The following is a 19,412-nucleotide window of genomic DNA, read 5'->3' as shown; positions in this document are numbered from 1 at the left end:
AAATAAATAACTGTCTGCCATCTACCATATTAGGTGATATGTGCCTAGTGACCTCATGTATTGGAGCGACTTCTGCCTGGTAGACGCTACAATGATCTTGGGGGCGAAAGGACAATCTTATGTCCAAGTCCGGTGAGTAGACGCGTCCACCAACGCTCTGATCTTGCATTAAGAAGTTGATGGCATTGTCTATCCAGAGTGGGAGAGTTTACCAATCTGTTCGAGTGGGAATCCTGCCCACGTATTTTTTTCCAACAATAAGTTTGGGTATGCAGTAGTTCGTGCGGGCGGGAACCCTGGGGTGCAGACGGAATATGCTAGCACGTCCACTTGATGAGCTCTTCAAATGTAGCGTGCATTCGAGGCTTTCTTCACTCGTTCTGCTATGTTCTCGTTCCAGTGCAATTTTCTATCCAGGATGACTCCCACATACGTTGCACTTCGACTGAATTTGAATGGGACCCAAGTTCCGGGATCTTGTACTTTTTGGTGAAGAGTATTAGCTCCATTTTTGTGGGATTTACTCCCAGATAACAAGGGGACGGGGGATGCAAAAGCGTCGATAGTGCCGTCTTCATTAGGTGACACAGCAACCATAGTAGTGGGGAAAGGACTCCACCCTGTGGAGTGCCCCTGCTGACAAACTTTCGGCAGGACCTTATTGAAGGCGCACTCTATGTCCAGAAAGACTAGCAGTGAATACTCATTAACCGAAAGTGAGTTCTCTATTTTAGAGACCAGAAAGAACACGGCAGTGTCAGTGGACCTGCCCTTTCTATACGCGTGCTGATAATTCGACAGTAGAACCGGACTAATCGTCTGCCTGAGGTATACTTATATTAGTCTCTATAGAGTTTTGGTTGCATGTGGTCAAATCCTAGGCAGCTTCTGAGCATTGCCAGGAGCGGCGGCATGATGTACGTCAGGAAGTGTTTGGCGTTGGGCCGGGACGAAGCCGTCTGACCCAGGAGATTTTTAGGGCTGGAATGTTTTTATAGCTCAGCTTCTGCGGTGTTCCGTAAAGATATTATATTTCATATGCCCAGGTACCCCCTGTTCTGGGGTATGGATTGTACTGATAACATCGGTACAACCTGGGAAGTGTGTATTAATGAGCAGATCGAGCGAGTCTCTGTTGAGTCCTTCCATCTGTCGTCATCTCTTTGTAAAAGGGACGGTGGAGAGGGGGACTTGGCCAGCAGCTTCCGCAGCCTTGATGCTGCAGATGTGGACTCGATGCTCGTATAAAAGTTGGCCCATGAGGCGAGCTTGGCTTTTCTAATGGCCGAATTGAAGGCAGCGAGTTTGCGCTTATATAGCTACCTGGTAGGTTCTGTGCTACTTCTCCTAGGTTCGTTGTCTTCTGCTCTCGTAGCTGTCGCTGCTTTACTATGCTGCAGGTTGACTTGAAGGACCTGCAACAAAAGATTTATCCGCTCTCTCCTCTGTGAGTGTTGCGTCGGCGACTTCGCTTGTGTCCCCGGGAAGTTCCCGCTCCGTATAGAGCCGACCCAGAGCATTTCCGTAATCGGATTCTGATGACATTTCATATCGCAGATCCCAAAAGGTGTCTTCCACATCGAACTTCATCTCGTCTTCACTGGGTGGCACTATGGTGTTCAGATTATCGGTCAGTTTGCTTATCGCTCCTGCATCCGTAGATGTTGAGTTTTATTTTATCAAACCCGTAATTGACTTAACCTTCCGTTGCGTTCAGCTGCTCAATGCAATCATTATTGAGAATTATGATGACCTGCATAGTCGCTCTTTTCGTCGCCTCCGTCTTTAAAACTCTCCAGCCCTGGGTGTTCATTTCCGGGTTGAACAGCTGAATGAGCTCTAATATTTTCGTTCGCTTCGTGGGCTTTGCCTGAACCCACGCTTTAGCTCTCTGGCGGGATGGTTAATCCTGACCTCCCATAGTAACATCAAACTATTATTGAGTCGGACATCAATAAGGATTCCACTTCCGTTATTATTATTGAAATGGAAGGATACCTATTCAAAGGAGTTAAAGGAACAAGTGACAAATAAGAATGACAAGCCTTCAGATTGGAAACGTAGCTAACACCAAGGTGGATACCACCCGCTCTGGGTGACGCTTCATAGAGTTAACAGACTCGAATGATGACCAGATATATCCAATGTACCAACCTGCTCTAGAGAGTTCATCTGGTACTCGTGGAATTCTTAGATGAGTTAAGAGTATTTGTGGCTTTCAGTACATTCTTCGAGACTTTGTCCTGACAATACAATTTCCAAAGACAGATGTCTTTGCTGCCAACGTAAGCCATATCGCTTACTGTGAGTAGCGTGTGCTCCGAACTTTTGTTCTTCCTTCCTTATGAGGAGTATTACTTCCATTTTAAAAAGTTTAACTCCTAATCCACTTCACAGTGTAGCTAGTGCGGCGTCCATTAGATTGCATAAAATTTTCGGGAACTCTCCGCGAGAGTCCTTCCCCAGGGCCCCACCTTGTGGGGTGCCTGTGCCAACGAACTTGTAGATATGCCACAATTTTGCCATTGGCCATTGTCGTTGGAACGAGTGATTCCAAAAGAAAATATGGTATTTAAGATGCCATATAAACCAAGAACGCTCTCAGGGTGCTTTCTTTGATGTCAAGTGATCTGTCTATTTTTGAAACTAGGGAGTAAAAGGCTGCATCGGTGTACCTGCACCACGGAAAATGAGTGTTGACTAGTAATTCTGATGAATTTTTGTGAGAGTCCAGACATCCGCCATCTTCACTCTGCAGAAAGGAGGGTGGTTATACCAGTAGCTATTGCACCCTTGAGGAAAGTAGCCCACGATGTGCACTAGGCCACTCTGATAGTAGACTTATAAGTGGTTAGCTTGCACTCCCAGCTGCGTTCGAGAATAAGGCTTCTAGCTTCGGGATTTTCATTTCAACAATTGACGCGAAGTTTGTCCAAATCAGTTAACCACCACGGTGTCATAGTCTAATGGTTTACACCGTAATCCATGTTCGGACAAGCCTTGTTAAAAGTATTCGTAAATACACCAACTTAGTTATCCAGTTCCTATCCCATGTCTAAATGTGACACGGATGATAAGTAGACGTAGTCCTCAGTTTGTTTTATTGCGTTCCTGGATTTTACGGAAACCAGGCTTAGCCTGAGTTGAATAAAATTATGGTGCGAGAATGAATGCTCTTTTGGAACTCCCACGAGTGACTTTTCGTAACAAAGGTTGAGTCATTACCTTTTTTGATGATAATTTAAAGGACCTCCATCCTGCTTCATATCGCTATCCTCACTTCCATAGAGCGCTGCAGATTGGAGGGGCTAGCTTCAAAGCTTTTATTTAAATTGTGTTCCTCCGACTATCCTTTTGGATCTGAAAATCAGCTTTCGAAAACGGATCCGCCACGACCCGCTGTGTGTTGGTCATTTTAACCGGGTTTTGCCGGTTATAGTGGTATGAAGCTGCCTGCCCTCTTCAGCACCATCGGTTTTCCCTTTCGCCCATTACTTTTCCACTAGTTCTGTGAGCGCACTGGTGACGTTTTGGGTAGGGTTGGCCCTTTAGTAGGGGAGAAAATAGCCAGCTTAGGCTCAGTTATCTTAGGGTTCGCCTGTTGCCCCGAATGCCTCCGTTTGCAACTAAGCTAGTTTGGAGGACCCTAGCCCGACTGATCTGTGGCACAGGTCCTATGACAACATGATCCAACCCTTAAACCCATGAAAACGTGACTATAGGGAGAGGTAGGCTATACGACTGTGTACTCCGATCATAGCTGGACATCGTCAACATAGAAGCTACGGGACTATTGTAGTACCAATACCAGTCAGCAGCCTTTCGCCGAAATTGACTGTTCACGCCGATCAAGAAAAGATTTATATACCTTCAAGGGCCTGTTAAGGAGTACTTGTCTTAAAAACTTATCAGTGGGTGTTATGGGTACATGATATAAAAATATTTTTTATACCGCACGGACTTTAAGCATTTTAAAACAAGAATCGAGTGGTAGAAATCTAGTAGGCTCAACTCTTAAAGGGTATTCTCACAAATACACCTTTGTGCTATTTTCTAAATTCATTAATTTTTTGTTAATGAATTTAAAAAATATAAGCGTTCATAAAGTCGTACAGATTCAATAAAGTAGATTTACATCAATATTGTGTCTATGCGTGACTATATGTGCAGTACTGATAACATTTTCGTTTTCGCTTTTCTGTCCCCTGCTGAAAATCTGCTGTAATATATATGATGCAATTTATTGCTCCTTATTTTCGTCACATTTGATGTAAAATAACACCCGTATTTTGTTTCATCATCTAGCAAGAATAATTTTACGGGCTTATTGTTTGCGGTAAGTCAATTTTTCATTGTAGTATATACTGTAACGAACAAAAGTATTCGGTTTAAAAACACTATTTCGTTGGGATTATAGAAAAGAGATTAATTAAATCAAGAAATATATTTCAATTAGTAATTCTTGTTTTATATTCGTCCATTGTAACTATTATATGTATGTTAAAAGATTTAATCGTTGATTTATTAATGCGTTAATTCGTTTCAGCGTCAATTCGCATTATTAAGCAGTATTGCTTATCGGAACTAATTGCTGGAATGGTCTATTGTGTGGACTGAAAATAGCGTTTAGAAATTAGTAATATTCTGGGCAACAAAACGGTTTTGATTTGGGAACTCTTTTTGTGTGAAATTGTGTTTTAAGTACTCGTTAAATAGGGTAAGATTGGCAGCTCACGACCGCAGCACAAATATTAATCCTATATAAATTTATTGATCAGAAATTTGATCGAATCATCAATTTGTGTTACTCATTTTTGTATATTCTCATAGAACTGCAATTGAACGTTTGTGGCCTGCATTACTTGAAATGTGTTTAGGCGATACTTGTATGGTCATATGTTTTTAATAATCGGTATTCGCCATATTGGCTTATCGATAATATATGTGTATTAACGAGTTTGCAAGAACGTTTTCGCACCTATTTTCCTGTGTATAAAAAGAGCTCTTTGTGGATTTCATAGTGATTAAAAATTTTATTACCGTTTAATTTGGATTGCTTTTAACCATCTGTGTACATTTTGCGTAAAAAAAGGGGTAAATTTTTAAAATCAAATACACAACCTCAAAAGTAATTTGCGTGGCTACTGTTTTGTGTACGTGTGTAAATTGCCTGTGCCATTGTCAGTATATTTTTAAATTGTGTGCAATAGTTATGTCTTATTTATTATTATTGCGTGTGCATGAGATTGAATTTCGTGTATATGTAGATATGTATGTATGTAATGTCCAAACATAAAGGCATGATTATGTATATATTCATGCTGCTTTTGTGCACGTTGCTCTTTTTTTCTATAGAAAAATCCAACAAAAATAACAACAAATCTATATGTTATACACGTACATACTGTGTACTTATATGCATGCATACCTACATATGTACATACATGCATACATGCTCATCAATATATACATATGTATATGTATATGAATGTATGCATATTTAAAAGAGCTTTAACAGCAACAGTTGTTCCTGTGAACACACTGACGCATTTGGATATGCATGTAGTATGTACATAGCTACTTATTTCCATATGCGTGTTTCTGTGGATGTACATATACATAGATGTGTTGACTCTGTTGTTGCTCTTGTCCTTACAAATGTGAACATCATTTTGGTTCTTTGTATTCGTTTTTTGTTCTTTAAATTCATTTTTAGCTGATTGCAAAATACAGTACAATAACAGTTATCCTAAAAGAATCACGATTTGAGGCAGTTGCGTGAGACTCACGTGGCCAAGAAAACGCCACATACCTTTGAGCATATGTATATATATACATATCTTTATATATAATGTATATAAAATATTTTTGTAAATACATTTTCAGTTACGCTTTAACCTTGTACGTTTTGTTGCATTGTATTGGAGAATACAGCCCGACGAGATTAAGGAACGACTTCACAGCTAAAGTGGTATCTATTTTGAACGCATCGTACTTTTCCCCTCTTTCAAATCTTATTTCGTAAGCTTGTATTGCGGCACCCCAAGCAGGGGAAACAATATCTTATATGACTTTTGAAAGATTAAGTGGTAAGTAATCGATTAGTATAAGTAGTGTAAATGTATGAGCTCGCAATGTTTTGCATAGACGTACTAGATGCGTACATATGTATGTATACACATACTCATGGACAAAATAATCGGTGTAAAGCGTAAAATTTGTGTTACATAGGAGTGTTTACTTACAACTGTAGCTGAAGTAATTAAAAAAGAGTCATATTTTGTTTCCGAAGGTAATGTGTTAACGAAAAGCAAGTAAATAGGGGTTCAATTATAATTATGGTCGTGAATGTCACATCAGTGCGGAAGTTCGAAAGCTGCGACGGTCATAATATTTTTTCCCTAAAACTCTGAAATCGGAAAACATTCATTGAAACACCAAAGCACTTTTAAAACCATCATTGTTGACCGATTGGAAGGATTTTCCGCAAAGTTCAACTTATTTAATCCACAAATTTTAATACTTATGAGGAAAAATGTTGGACCACAAAAACGTTGCGCGAATCGGAGGCTGAAAAAATAGCGTCGGTGTTGATCTGATGGCATTATGAATAGATTGTATTCAGGGATCTATTTGACACGGCCATGCGATCACTAATTTTAATCCCCAGACCTAAATTCCATTACGAACGTCTGGGCAGATTCGAGAATTCGCACAGATATTGGAAAATGTACGACAATTTTGGTACAATATTTTAATGAAAAATTGTAGGAACTTGATATCATCTATGCCCGGAGGATTGGTTGAAGTGAGTCACAATAATGGTGGATATACGTTAAATGCATTATAATAAATTTAATAAGAGACGGAACACTAACTGGTTATATTCCAATGTTACTTACTTACTTTGTTAGGTAAACTATTTTAAGTGTGTTTTTTTCACCTAGTTGTATCCGATCCCTATATCTTAGTGCATGTTAAGATAGTTTACTAATTAGTTCCGTTTAGGAGATCTATAGTCTGTTGCATATTCATTTGATTTTTGTGTAGATGTTAGGAATGCATATTTTGAAAACTAACTGGTTTCTGAAGGAGTTATGAAGAAATAAATGAACTATAATTATTTGTATAAACAAAGGAACACCTCTTATTTTGTCCATAAGTGTAAGTGTATGAACCCTTGCCTGTATAATTTTCTTTACAGCTCACTAAATATAAAATTTTAAGTTTATCCGCAATTATTTTGATAGTATGCAAAGTGCCAAAATAAATTGAAAATTGCATCATTACATCATTACATGGCATCCACCAGTTTCCTGGTGTTCTCCTTCTTCCTGGTGTTAAAAAGGAAAATAATCCGAATATTGAATTTATTTATTCATGGGTTTTCGGGAACCATAAAATAGCGATAATGCAACCGTAAATGCCATTGATACTTTGTCTCTAACATTCCACAATAAGAGACCCACATTAGAAGATAATGTCATATTTTATCGTATCACACAGTAATTGTATATTTCTTATTATAGCCTATACTTGGCTAACAAGTGTCATCATTTTAAGTGCGTCATAAGGATGTCACCGTAGAGTTATATATTGTGTGTATCAAAATTATATAACTCATTTTCAACAATTTTGAAATTAAACAACTAAACAAATGATAATATTTGTTGTTTTCGGATGTATTTCAAATATTTGTGTATAAAGATAATTTATGTGTCCATCGAATACCCCTTAGTGTAGCTTTCTAATAAAGTTTATAATCAAAACGGTTAAGGAGATAACTAATAAACCAAAATTGAACATTTTTTGGTGTCCCAAAGGCTTGTAATACCCAGAAAGAAGAACATTAGGCCACATTGTGATATAGTGATGTCCACCTATGTCGCTTCTCTGTCCTGACAAATATTTGATAGTCACTGCTGAATCTTTCCATCGGGGCTTTTTGACAAGATTAGTGTACTTAGTGGTTTAAGACGGTAAAATTATAACAGGAAGTAAGCTCTATATAAATAAAGTTTTTTAGAATTCGGTTCTAAAAATTCAATAAGAATTAGGCTACCTACGCTATGAAGAAAAGAACAATTTGCACAATCCCATAGAGACCACACCAAAAAAAAAAAACAAAAAAAAAAAAATTGTTTTTAATATGTAGTTGATTAAAACTATAGTCCTACACTGAAACACGATTTTGGGAGAGCACAGAATGACCTGCGCATGACAATACATTTAAATTGATGTAGCATCCTTGTGAGCAACCCTTGAACTGCATTATGACTGCAATATGTGGCACTGCAGCTGTTTTGTTTTATGTCAGAGCATATACATATATTTTAACATTTACATACATATTTGTAAAAAGCACTGAAATCATCTCACCTATAAATTGAAATGGGGTTTTTTTTTGCAAAAAGGCAAAATTACTCCTAATGAAACTTATGATTATGATTAAATATTTTAGACTAATGTTGAATGTAAAACACAAGATAAGTAAGATATCAGATAGAAAGTTTTACATATCTGAAACATTACATTTAAAAATTCCATCAATGACTTCACGGATTTCACATTCACGTTATGTGACCGTCTCTAATGCATCTTCAGTTTCTACTGTTAAATGCCATAAGTCATGCGCATTGAGCGTCGTATTCTCTTTACTGCTCTCTTTGCTGTTACGGGGGCTGCCGTTTCTTTTGGCCTGCAGGACGATGGTGGAAGCGCACCCGAAGTATTGCTTTTACCAAGCATCGGCTCATGGTGTTGTCGTCGTGTCGTCAATCGTTTCCAGCAAATTTATTTATCAGTGTCGAACAACGAGAGCTTCAACTTTTTCGCATTTTCTCAGCGTGAAAAATATTCACACAATTTTGTAAAAAAGCAAATAAAATCTTTTTCGTTAAAAAGGAAATTTCCAAAATTTGCTGCTTAATTTTAAAATGTAAACCTGATATGCAAATGAGTTCTTTTTTGCCTCACATTGGCATTAAAATTATTGAATTTTCAAGTGTCCGTGTGTGTACGCAATTTGTCTTTTTTTTAGAGAACGTTTTGTTTTTGTGAAAATGGTATTAATTTAATTTACGTTTTTAAATTATCGTACAGCTTTTTATAATTTACAAGTTGGTTCAAAAGTTCCTTTTTTAAAATTTCATCCTTTCCCTTGATGTCTGTAAAGTGTGCATACTACACATATGTAAATAAAACATGTGTATTATATTTCATTTAAACTTCATTCAAATAATGTACTTATTTTATGTACTATACAGAAAAGTTACAATATATATTTGATAAATGCACGAAATACGCAAATGAAACTGACAGCTAAATTAAGTTTATCATCAAGTTGGCCAAAAAGTGCAAAACACTAGAATTCACGATACAAATTCATACCATTGACAGCCTAAGACCAAGACACAAGTTGAACAAAGATAGAAAAGTTGTGGTTGAAGAATTGCATTAGCTTGGAGTTTATAATATCTAACGGATTTCCTTATTTATTTGCACGCTTAGTTGAAACGAGTTCATAGCCTCGTGACCGCATCCAAAACCATTCGCTGCTGTAACTTACTTGCAATCAATCGTCGTTTGTTTGTTTTATTTGCTTTCATTCTCGATTTGTTTATGTCAACGCGCGGCGTGGAACGTTGGGATCACACCAATAACAACTTCAAATACAATTATCAATTTAAATTGGATTCGCAAAAATATGAAATTGCAGACGCCACAATTGAAGCTAAATCTGTGACATCACAGCTGATATCGGTCGACGCCTATTTGCGTGTTGCTACCTTTATCATCAGTACGTGCAGTTGTTGGTCATCGCCGTCACCAGTATATTTCAGCAAGGTATTCAAATTGAGCTTTGCCAACCTGTCGCTGCACAAGCAATCGCCGTTCAAACTTCTGACCGTGCTCCTACTATTGCTCGTGACAACGTGTTTTAAGAGCGATCTCTATCATATGCTGGGCAATTTTTTGATCAAACGACAAACTGTGGCCATCACCTATGACCTCAGCGGTAAGTATGATAAATGTAAACTTTGACTGATCCATAGGTATTTGCGATAGTTTGACTTTAAAATTGCTGTGCCCACAACAAAACCCCATTTCATTTTAATCACAACTCCTACAGACCATTCAAAAGTTTCGGGAGTTGGAATTAAAAAAAGTCGATATACGCCGATATACGGTATTTTAAATACCTTTAATAGACTAAAGCGGTGGGCACGAAATTTTTAATCGGGAGTACTACAATAACATCATATTATGAGTGAATTTTGCTGAAAATCAAGCAACGACACACGCACTGCGTGTATTTTGTTTGGCTGGCGACCACTGCAAGTATTTTGTTTTTGTAAGCTGCTCGCGATCGGTACTTTTCTTGTTTGAGTGGCTTACGCCGCTTACCCAAACCTTAACAGAAAGAAGACTGGGAGCCGAAAGAACCACTACGTGCCCCCGTTGGACCAAACCCTCACATAAGGTTTTTATTTTCTTTCAACCTCGCTAGAAAATGCAAATCTTTAATTGAAATTGTTTAAGCAGAACAATTATATACGCTATACATGTTTAAATCAATAATTTATCAATGCAATTTATTATTGTCAACGAGTGGTTTTTGCCACGACATACGAGTACATATATACGATATGCCAAGATCCAGTATAAACGTTTGTGTCACAGGGTTGAACTCCAGTTATACGCTGGTGCACAGCTCTTTGACCATCCTCTTCGAAGCGTGTTTTCTCATACTATGACCAATTCGTCCACTGTGGTTATCCCTAGGTTGGCTAACCACACATTTTGACAAAAGAGTACGTGTGGGTAGTCTTCTTGGAAAAAAGTGCCAGAATGCGTCGACATGATTATATATTTTGCTTTTTGAATCTAGCACAACTTGATTCGTGGCTCAATATACCATATCGCTTTATGCTGTTGTGCATTATCGAGTTAGCTATCCTGTAGTCACTGCATACAGCTAATTTTGTTGACATATTGGCTGCATCGATCAAGATGGACAAGATGCCAATAGATTTGTTTTGTCAATTTATTTGACCGATTTCTTATTGACTGGTTTTTATTTTGCTCTTGTATACATTTCTCTACATTAAAATTTGTTTCGTTCATAGCTTCATTCTACGTTTGTATTTTTTGGTTAGTACAATTGTTCTTCCAGAAGCTCTACTATTGCTTATACTTCTGATTCAATGGGATCCTTCTCATTTCCACGTCGTTGTTCAGATTGTGGCAAACGTGGTCCTTAGACATCTTTGGTGATCACAGCAATCTCCTCTTACTTTGATTCGCCTTTCATCCAAAAACATTGAGCAGAAAAATTTACCAATTTTGCGTCTAGGGGCAATGCTTTATAGCAACCCTACATTCGGAAAAGGCCATATCGTCGATCAATTCGTCTCGTTGTCTCATATCACGAATTCGAATTTTTAGTAATCTTTTCCCATTTACGTACCGCCGGGTATTGTAAATGGTGCAATTTTTTCGGTGGTTTTTTGTTTACTTCATTTTCATTTTCCAATGATATTCTGCATATTCAAATTAGAGAATAATATAATTTAGATTGACTAACGACAAATTGGATGTTTACTCATTAATAGAAACATGTCTGTTTAATATAAATTTCGATTGTTATGATCACCTAAAGCAACATTTCTGCATGAATGGTCTATGTTGTTATGTACTACTATATATATACACGTATGTATGTGGTATGGCTTAATTAATATTATGGTTAATAGTATTTGCCAGAGACTTTGGCGATAATATCTATTACCATTGAAAACAATTACTTAAATTAAAAAAAATATTTGCTCTTAAATATCAACACAGTTGAAGACATACTATGCATATGTTTAGGTACAGCTTCAAGAGCATTCATATACATCGGTATTGTGTCTATGTGTGTGTATGTGCCCAACACAGGGTTAATTCAAAGCAAAAACCACAACAAAACTTCGGGCATAGATTTATGCCAATAACATTCTGTACAATTTGCCTGTGGTAATAAAACTGATGAGGGCATATTGAATCTAACTGGATGTACCTCTCAAATTTGTTTAATAGTTCTAAGAATTGTGGGAGCTATGCAAAATCAGAAATAGGTGGTGGGTTACTCGATCAGACTCGATCTGTCCAAGGTTTGGTTATTTAACATCTTGTAATTTCTTCTTCCTGTTAAACTGATAATATAATAAGAAAATATATATTCTTCTGTGTGTTACACACATTCACGCAAAACTAGTATACTAGTATATAGTTGTATGATGGGAGTTTGTGTCTTTCCTTTTATCTTCAATCTTGAACTACATAAAGGAAACTCTCTCTATGTAAAAAAGGGTATTTGTTACCAGTGGGTCTTAATTTGTCAAGACCGTGATAGTAAAAGCGTAGATTTTTTTTCACACCAGTAAAGGCTTTGATGCTTTACCGAACTAGACTGCATTTCCCTAAATGTCATTGAATTTCATTTGAAAATAAACTATGCTCTAAGCTATACTTTTAAAATCAAAACAGTCCAAATATTAAAAACAGATCTACCGAAATTCTCAGTGTAAAACTCAAATTCGCAGTAACTTCTTTCTCTCTCGTTGACAAAATACCAAAAAAAAAAAACTCAAGTGCACGTAGAAAATCATTTTTGCACATTACAATAAAATAAGAAACCAAACAGAACAAAGACAAAACAACATTGTGGTTAAATTTGATTAATACGCTGCCAAGAAGAGAACGGTTGCAGTTTAAGCTAGCAGTGAGGCGGTATACTATGCCGAGAGAGCGAGTGAGCGAACAAATTCTTATATGTAAATTGAAAAGCGGTGGAAAACTTAACAAATTGGCCTTCCTAATGTTGCAAAACTTAATTTACCTTAAGCTAATGCTGCAATAGCTGTAAATTGAAATATTGGTAAGGGAGAGAGCATTTATTTATTTTACATAATTGTGTTACTTTATTATTTCAGAAGCTCCAGCAAAAAAAGGCGCACCCCCAATTCAACAAAAACGGAGTAAAGGCTTTGAGCTGTGCATGAATTTAAAGAGGCGAATTATAGGTCATCGGTAAGTGCCAATGCAATGCAAACCGTAGAAAAGGCGGTCAGAACAGCATAAAAAACATCTATAAATAACAAAATCAAGCATGTTGCATTTGAGATTGATGCGTGTAACCACGACTTCATATGTTTGTTTCTAAATTGTTTTATTATTTTTTGAAACCGTTACAACAAATTGTGTGGCAAGCTTTTATATTTCAAAGGAAAATTATTTCAATACCTTTTTTTGTTTTGTATCGAAGATGTGCCAAAACGAATTTATATCAGTTAACGAAATTCTTTCTTGTCACCTACCCTGTGAAACCTTGCTCTTACCGTTTAGGCTGCGCGTTATTCCCCAATCTGGCAGTCAGTCAGGACAAGCTGTTTTATACATGTATATAAACTGAGATATAGCCGATTAATATTATATGCCTATCTAATTGGGCGCAGCAATATTTATATATTCTTTATGACGCTTTCTTAGACACAACCACAAAATCATGAAAAAATATGCTGACTCCTCAATAAAAGTAATAAAAAGATTTTAAATTTTTTATTATTACTTAAAATTTTTATTGAAATTAATACAATAAATTAAATCACCACGGAGTGGAGCATAACATAAGCTAATATATCATGTGCATTAATGATATGAATCGAAAATGGTGGTAAAAATGTTTAAAATGTTTTTAAATCTCGAAGGCTGGAATCAAATCGGTTTCATTTGTACTTGTGCTTTCCCACCTATGAATTTGTAACCGTTGTGGAATTATAAATTTGTTACAATTAGCCGATATGACACAAACACAAAGGTTTTTGGCTTGCGGCTGTAGTTAGTACATCATTTTTGAGGTACATCGTGCATCCTTATGATGCTGTATGCATTCAGAACAATCTAATATGTGCCGCCTTTGGGCATTAAACCTCCATTTTAGCGCAATATGATATATGCAGTCTCAGATCCTTAGTTAGGCTCTGTATATGATTAGGTCAAATAAATAAATTACTGTAAATTGATAGCACTTAATACCTTCTTTTTTGCAGGACTTCAAGTAACAGACACCGGAAGCTGCAGCCATTCAGGTACACGTGAACCTATAGCAGTGTCGTTCCAAAATTATTTTGCTAACAAAAGACACCACAAGCAAACAAAATTTAAACTCTCATCGGTAATAAGAAACTAAAATTTCGTACATACACCTACAAAGACAATACGCCCGCATATGCATATTTAAAAAAGAAATTGAAGCAAAAATAAACAAATAAAAAACAATAGTCTTAGAAGCAAAAATACATAAAATAAAATTCAAATGCAAGCCAATGCCCAGTGAACGAAACAATACGAAGTCGTGGACAGTTTCCAGTTTTAAACGTAGCGTATTTACAATATCCATCTCTAGTTAGATTGTTAAGCATAAAGTTGAGCCAGTGGCTAACGCCAAAGTGAAGCAATTGCCACAAGTAACAATAAATACAAAACGCGCATAGAAACGCGAGCGAACCGTGAGCGAATCAAATTTAATGAACGGAAACGAAAAATCAAGAAATTGCAAAATAGTTGCAGAATTCAACGAATTGGCACAACAAGCTGCCGCACATAAAGCCCTTAAACATTCAAAATTAGGAAAGTGGTGAAGGTCTCCCGTCCCCATTCAGTTAGCGGCCACCACGCCGTACAACAATAGAACTCGTAAGAACCGCTCACTCACCTAGTTATCGTTGCCTTAAGGGAGTTGCTAAAACATCACCGACAACAGCTTTAAGATGGCCACCGTTAATGTAAACCGAAGTGTGACGGATATTTTCTACCGTTACAAAATGCCGCGCCTGCAGGCCAAGGTCGAGGGTAAGGGCAATGGCATTAAGACCGTGCTCGTAAATATGGCTGAAGTTGCGCGGGCTATTGGACGTCCTGCCACATATCCTACCAAATATTTTGGTTGCGAATTGGGTGCCCAAACGCAATTCGATCATAAGGTAAGTGATTATATTTATGTGATTATTTATTATTATTATTATTTGTTGTTGTTGTAATATTCCTCAACTTATAGTCTAACCAAAAAATGTAGAATGCTTGTTACCACTGACACACTGAAGTTTATATACATATGTACATATAAAGCTATACTTAAGCCCTTGCTAATGTTGTCATAAATGGCAATTCTATACCGAACTGGGACCAGAATATAAAAGTTATTCCTATGGTAGCTTTATGTCATGGTATTTAAGTTCTGGGCACATCTGAGTTGTTGTATTTTATAGAATTCTACAGATACAATTTGGTAGGAACTTTTTTCACATACTTTGCGTAACCCATGGACCTTAATAGTATTAGTATCCGCACCACATGCATTATCGGCAGACCACTCGGTGCTTAGTGACCATGCTTCAACGTGATAAAAATTGAAGAAGTTGTCATCTTTTATTGTTATCCAGTTGGGCAGTGACCTCAACCCACCTCTACCCACTTGGGTTTGTTGGCACGTGGGAACGTTTGTTTCCAACGTTATTCACTTTCTTTGACTTTACTTTTTGTAGTCTGTACATGAGATGTACAAGATTATATTAGGTGTGCGGGATGTGAAAAATATAACAAGCAGAAGGAGGCATGACATTCCCCACAAAGTATATGTATTCTATATCAGCATAAGTCAATCTAGTTCTGTCTGTCCGTCCGTATGATCTCATAGAACTCAGAGATTATATGAGATACAGATACCAAATTTTGTACACAAATGCCCTATGTATGTAAGCTATACGAGTTTGTTTTATTTTTTTGATACACCCCTCGCTTTCGGAAACGCCGTTTGTATAATCACCTATATCTCGGAGACTAAGATCTAGCAACACAACATTTTATTCCAAGTTACCTTATATGAATATGCAGAAAATTTCAGTGGTTTTTTATTGTTTTTGTATCAAGGCAACCAGCTGTCATTTTTCAAAGAGTAAAGCAAGTAGTAACTGAAATAATTTCGAATGCTAGCTGCGTGTTAGCGACGGGGAAGAATTATTAGCGAAAAAAAAACCGACTAATTGTTTATTCAATCAATATAAAGGTGTGAAGACTATTATTTATAAATCAGAGATATAGATAGCTTTACGGTACGATCACAACATTATTTACATAACTCTGACCTTATTTCGAAATATGTACATATAGAGTAGCGTCGATGGAAGCCCATGATTAAGTAGGAAATAACTTCTTGTTATAATACAGGAAGGAACAGCAGTAGTTGACTTGACTCATTTGCTACCAATATGATCACCTATTTGTTTATATAACTTATTTTCAGAATGAACGTTTTATTGTTAATGGTTCGCATGACGTCAATAAGTTGCAAGATCTTTTGGATGGATTTATTCGCAAGTTTGTGTTGTGCCCGGAATGCGACAATCCTGAGACCAACTTGAGCGTATCGGCCAAAAACCAAACCATTTCCCAATCTTGCAAGGCATGCGGTTTTCACGGTCTCCTTAAGGTGAATCACAAAGTCAATACATTCATTGTGAAGAATCCTCCATCGCTGAATCCGGCTGCTCAAGGCTCTTCCTTAACCGAAGGAAAGCGTTCGAAACGCGTACAGAAGCAGAAGAATGAGAATTCCGATGGGTCTATGTCAAACAATTCGATGGCAAACAATTCGGGCGGGGAGTCTGATGGCGGCAACGGCACTAATCAAGCAAGTCAAACGGAAGCAGAGATTCGTTCGGCTATTCCGGAAAAGAGTATGTCTGATGATGATGATGATGGTGGCTGGAGCGTTGATGTGTCCAAGGTAAGCTGCGGCGCAGAATGTAAATAGTGTAATCAGATTACAGTTAACGAGTAGATATTGCGTACATCAAAGATCTGTTGTCGGTAGAAGTATAAAAACAAATAATATAAATTATCTAATTTTATTAACATTCCGATTCCAGGAAGCTATACGAGCTCGCTTGCAAGATTTGACGGATGGCGCCAAAGGGATGACAATTTCCGATGATTATGACAAGACCGAAAAGGAGCGAATAGACATTTTCTATGAGCTGGTGAAAACCAAACGCGACAAGGATAAGTTAAATGATGTGCCAACGCACAAGGAGCTGTTAATTGAGGCTGAACGTCTAGATATTGTGAACAAGGCGCCTCTTGTGTTGGCTGAGCTTCTATTTACAGAGAACATTATAAGCGATGTGCGAAAAAATCGCAACCTTTTATTGCGTTTTACCCACAATAATCCGAAAGCCCAGCGTTATTTGATTGGCGGAATTGAGCAAACCGTGGAACTCCATACGAATACACTAATGGGGAAAGTTGCAGGCATCTTTAAGATCTTCTACGACATGGACATTCTCGATGAAAAGGTTATTCTTGATTGGGCACAGAAGGTTAGCAAGCGACATGTGTCCAAGAAGATAGCCACCGAAATACACGAGAAGGTGCAACCGTTTGTGCAGTGGCTCAAGGAAGCTGAGGAGGAGGAATCATCGTCCGAGGAAGAAAACAATGGTGGTGGGGATTCGGATGTTGAGATAGAATATGATGATCGAGCTCGTGTCGAACCCCTTAAGGTGGCTGGAGTCGGTGGCTCGACCGTCAATAAGAAAAAGATTGAAGACGAAGAGGAAGGGGACGAGATCGACATCGACGAGATCTAAGCTATGGCGCGCATAGGTGTGTATATATATATATCTATATATATCTACATATATCTATATATCTACATATATATATACATATATATATTTATATATTATTATATACACTGTATGTGTTAATAGTGAAAGGGGGCTGACAAGTGTCTATCTGTTAATCCATTTGTAGCACTATCAAAATTTTAGCAACGACGATAACAGGAAACTATTTTTCCAATAAAAGGCCAATTCGCTGGAGAAACGAACACATCTAATCGGCAATCTAATAAGCAGTTAACTGTTATTATGCTATCCATACCATGTGGTACAATTGTATTACAGTAGCAATAATAACTACGCGTTTAGGCAAAATACAAAACAGTCTGGCTTATTTGACAAAACAGTGCTACTGGCCGCACAACCGTTTATGATTTCCCGCTTCATTCGATTTCAATTGTGAGCATTATCAACTACCGTACTGGAAGAATAGGCACTGAAGCTCATTTCATAATTTGAATAGTAGAGTTACAAACATGTTTTCATTACAATAGCATAAATCCAAAAAGTTAATTTCCTGCTTTTAATTCCTAGTTACATATATACTTTTTTTTTTGCCACCATATCATTCTTTAAAACTTTTCTTTATTAATAAGATAAATAAATTTTAAAAGATTTTTTACCAAATATGAAATAGAGTGTGGTAAATGATTAATTTTTAAGTAAAGTACTTATTAGGCTTAACATTGTAAGCAAAACGAAAGCTACACTATTTTTGCAGATGTAATTTGTAATTTGATTTAATTACAACAAAATTATTTAAAGGGTGATTAAAGCAAAGGTTTGCGTTCTGAGTGGCACGTTGTAAGCAATAATATTGTCAACTTTTAACCCATTGAATATACAATTAATAAGAATAAATATAAACATAAACAGAATTATTTAAATATGCAGCTTCTTGTGCTTTCAAGTGCATGCGTTAAAGAGATAACAAAATTACTATTCAATTAAAATCTTAAATATATGCACATGTATATACATATAAAATAAATAAAAAAAAATTTTAAAACAAAAAATAAAAGTATTTGAATTTTGATGAACACACTGAATGTAGGTAGAAAACAAAAACAAGACCCCTAAAATATAACTAAAATATTCCTCCTGTTTTCGCAAGCCTACCACACTGCCTGTTGCTTCGAATGAATAACCAAAAGGACGAAACCCCATATAGTCGAATTGATATCAGTTCCGAACCAGGAGTTTTTATACCCTGTAGCGAAAGGGTGAAAGGGTATGTATCAGAGAACTGCAACAAGTATGATCGAGTATGTTTGACCACCCTTGCTCAAAATTCAATCAAACAGATCTTTGCTTGGCTGCAAACGAGCTCGAACGAGTTGAGTACTCTCAGCATTTTTCTTATGATCGAACTTGCATGAGCAATCTTTCTATTTTTACGAACAACCACCGGACTTGATTGGTTTGCTTTCGAGCACACCAGGCTCGGTCACTTTGCTTATTGCGGTCGGTTCGAACGAGTACCGGCCTTGACTGGTTTGCTTTCAAACAGTTCAGGCTCGGCCACTTCGAGTATTCTGTTCGGTGCGAACAGGTACTGGGCATGATTGGTTTGATTTCAAACACTTCAGGATCGGTCACTTCGTTCAAAATGACTGAGTCCTGATCGAAGCAAGCCAGACTTTGCAGAATGAGCGTTTGATCGAGCGAGTATAGTGCCGTTATGTGTTG

The 19,412-nt window shown here is 37.1% G+C and overlaps 2 protein-coding genes across 6 annotated transcripts; both read left to right on the top strand.

The window, feature by feature from the left end:
• Window positions 1-4,965: 4,965 nt before the first annotated feature.
• On the top strand, window positions 4,966-14,230 carry LOC115629093. Of its 4 annotated transcripts, none has more exons than XM_030525408.1 (5): window positions 4,966-5,094; window positions 5,887-6,089; window positions 9,719-10,018; window positions 12,981-13,074; window positions 14,094-14,230. In XM_030525408.1, the coding sequence occupies exons 2-5, from the start codon at window positions 6,068-6,070 to the stop codon at window positions 14,140-14,142; spliced, it is 465 nt and encodes a 154-aa protein (XP_030381268.1). In that variant the 5' UTR covers window positions 4,966-5,094; window positions 5,887-6,067; the 3' UTR covers window positions 14,143-14,230. The 4 variants fall into 4 exon arrangements, with proteins under 4 accessions (XP_030381268.1, XP_030381267.1, XP_030381270.1 ...); XM_030525407.1 differs by having other exon boundaries at window positions 12,978-13,074; XM_030525410.1 differs by lacking the exon at window positions 9,719-10,018.
• A 555-nt stretch (window positions 14,231-14,785) lies between these two features.
• LOC115629092 (eukaryotic translation initiation factor 5) lies at window positions 14,786-18,531 on the top strand. Of its 2 annotated transcripts, XM_030525406.1 has the most exons (4): window positions 14,786-15,026; window positions 16,346-16,828; window positions 16,971-17,706; window positions 17,857-18,531. In XM_030525406.1, the coding sequence occupies exons 1-3, from the start codon at window positions 14,814-14,816 to the stop codon at window positions 17,688-17,690; spliced, it is 1,416 nt and encodes a 471-aa protein (XP_030381266.1). In that variant the 5' UTR covers window positions 14,786-14,813; the 3' UTR covers window positions 17,691-17,706; window positions 17,857-18,531. The 2 variants fall into 2 exon arrangements, with proteins under 2 accessions (XP_030381266.1, XP_030381265.1); XM_030525405.1 differs by having other exon boundaries at window positions 16,971-18,531.
• Window positions 18,532-19,412: the final 881 nt, after the last annotated feature.

Source organism: Scaptodrosophila lebanonensis, unplaced genomic scaffold (assembly GCF_003285725.1).
Source record: "Scaptodrosophila lebanonensis strain 11010-0011.00,11010-0021.00 unplaced genomic scaffold, SlebRS2 tig00000136-arrow-arrow-pilon, whole genome shotgun sequence".
NCBI lineage: Eukaryota > Metazoa > Arthropoda > Insecta > Diptera > Drosophilidae > Scaptodrosophila > Scaptodrosophila lebanonensis.
Note: the sequence above shows the minus strand (reverse complement) of the source record. Positions and strands in the feature narration are given on the sequence as shown.

Excerpts from the sequence above, each read along its gene's own strand:
- LOC115629093 (XM_030525407.1), top strand. The coding sequence starts at position 6,068 with ATGACTTTTGAAAGATTAAGTG. Across the intron at positions 6,090-9,718 it reads GACTTTTGAAAGATTAAGTG|ACGCCACAATTGAAGCTAAA; the intron begins GTAAGTAATCGA and ends ATGAAATTGCAG. Across the intron at positions 10,019-12,977 it reads CATCACCTATGACCTCAGCG|AAGCTCCAGCAAAAAAAGGC; the intron begins GTAAGTATGATA and ends TTATTATTTCAG.
- LOC115629092 (XM_030525406.1), top strand. The coding sequence starts at position 14,814 with ATGGCCACCGTTAATGTAAACCGAAGTGTGACGGATATTTTCTACCGT. Across the intron at positions 15,027-16,345 it reads AAACGCAATTCGATCATAAG|AATGAACGTTTTATTGTTAA; the intron begins GTAAGTGATTAT and ends ACTTATTTTCAG. Across the intron at positions 16,829-16,970 it reads GGAGCGTTGATGTGTCCAAG|GAAGCTATACGAGCTCGCTT; the intron begins GTAAGCTGCGGC and ends TTCCGATTCCAG.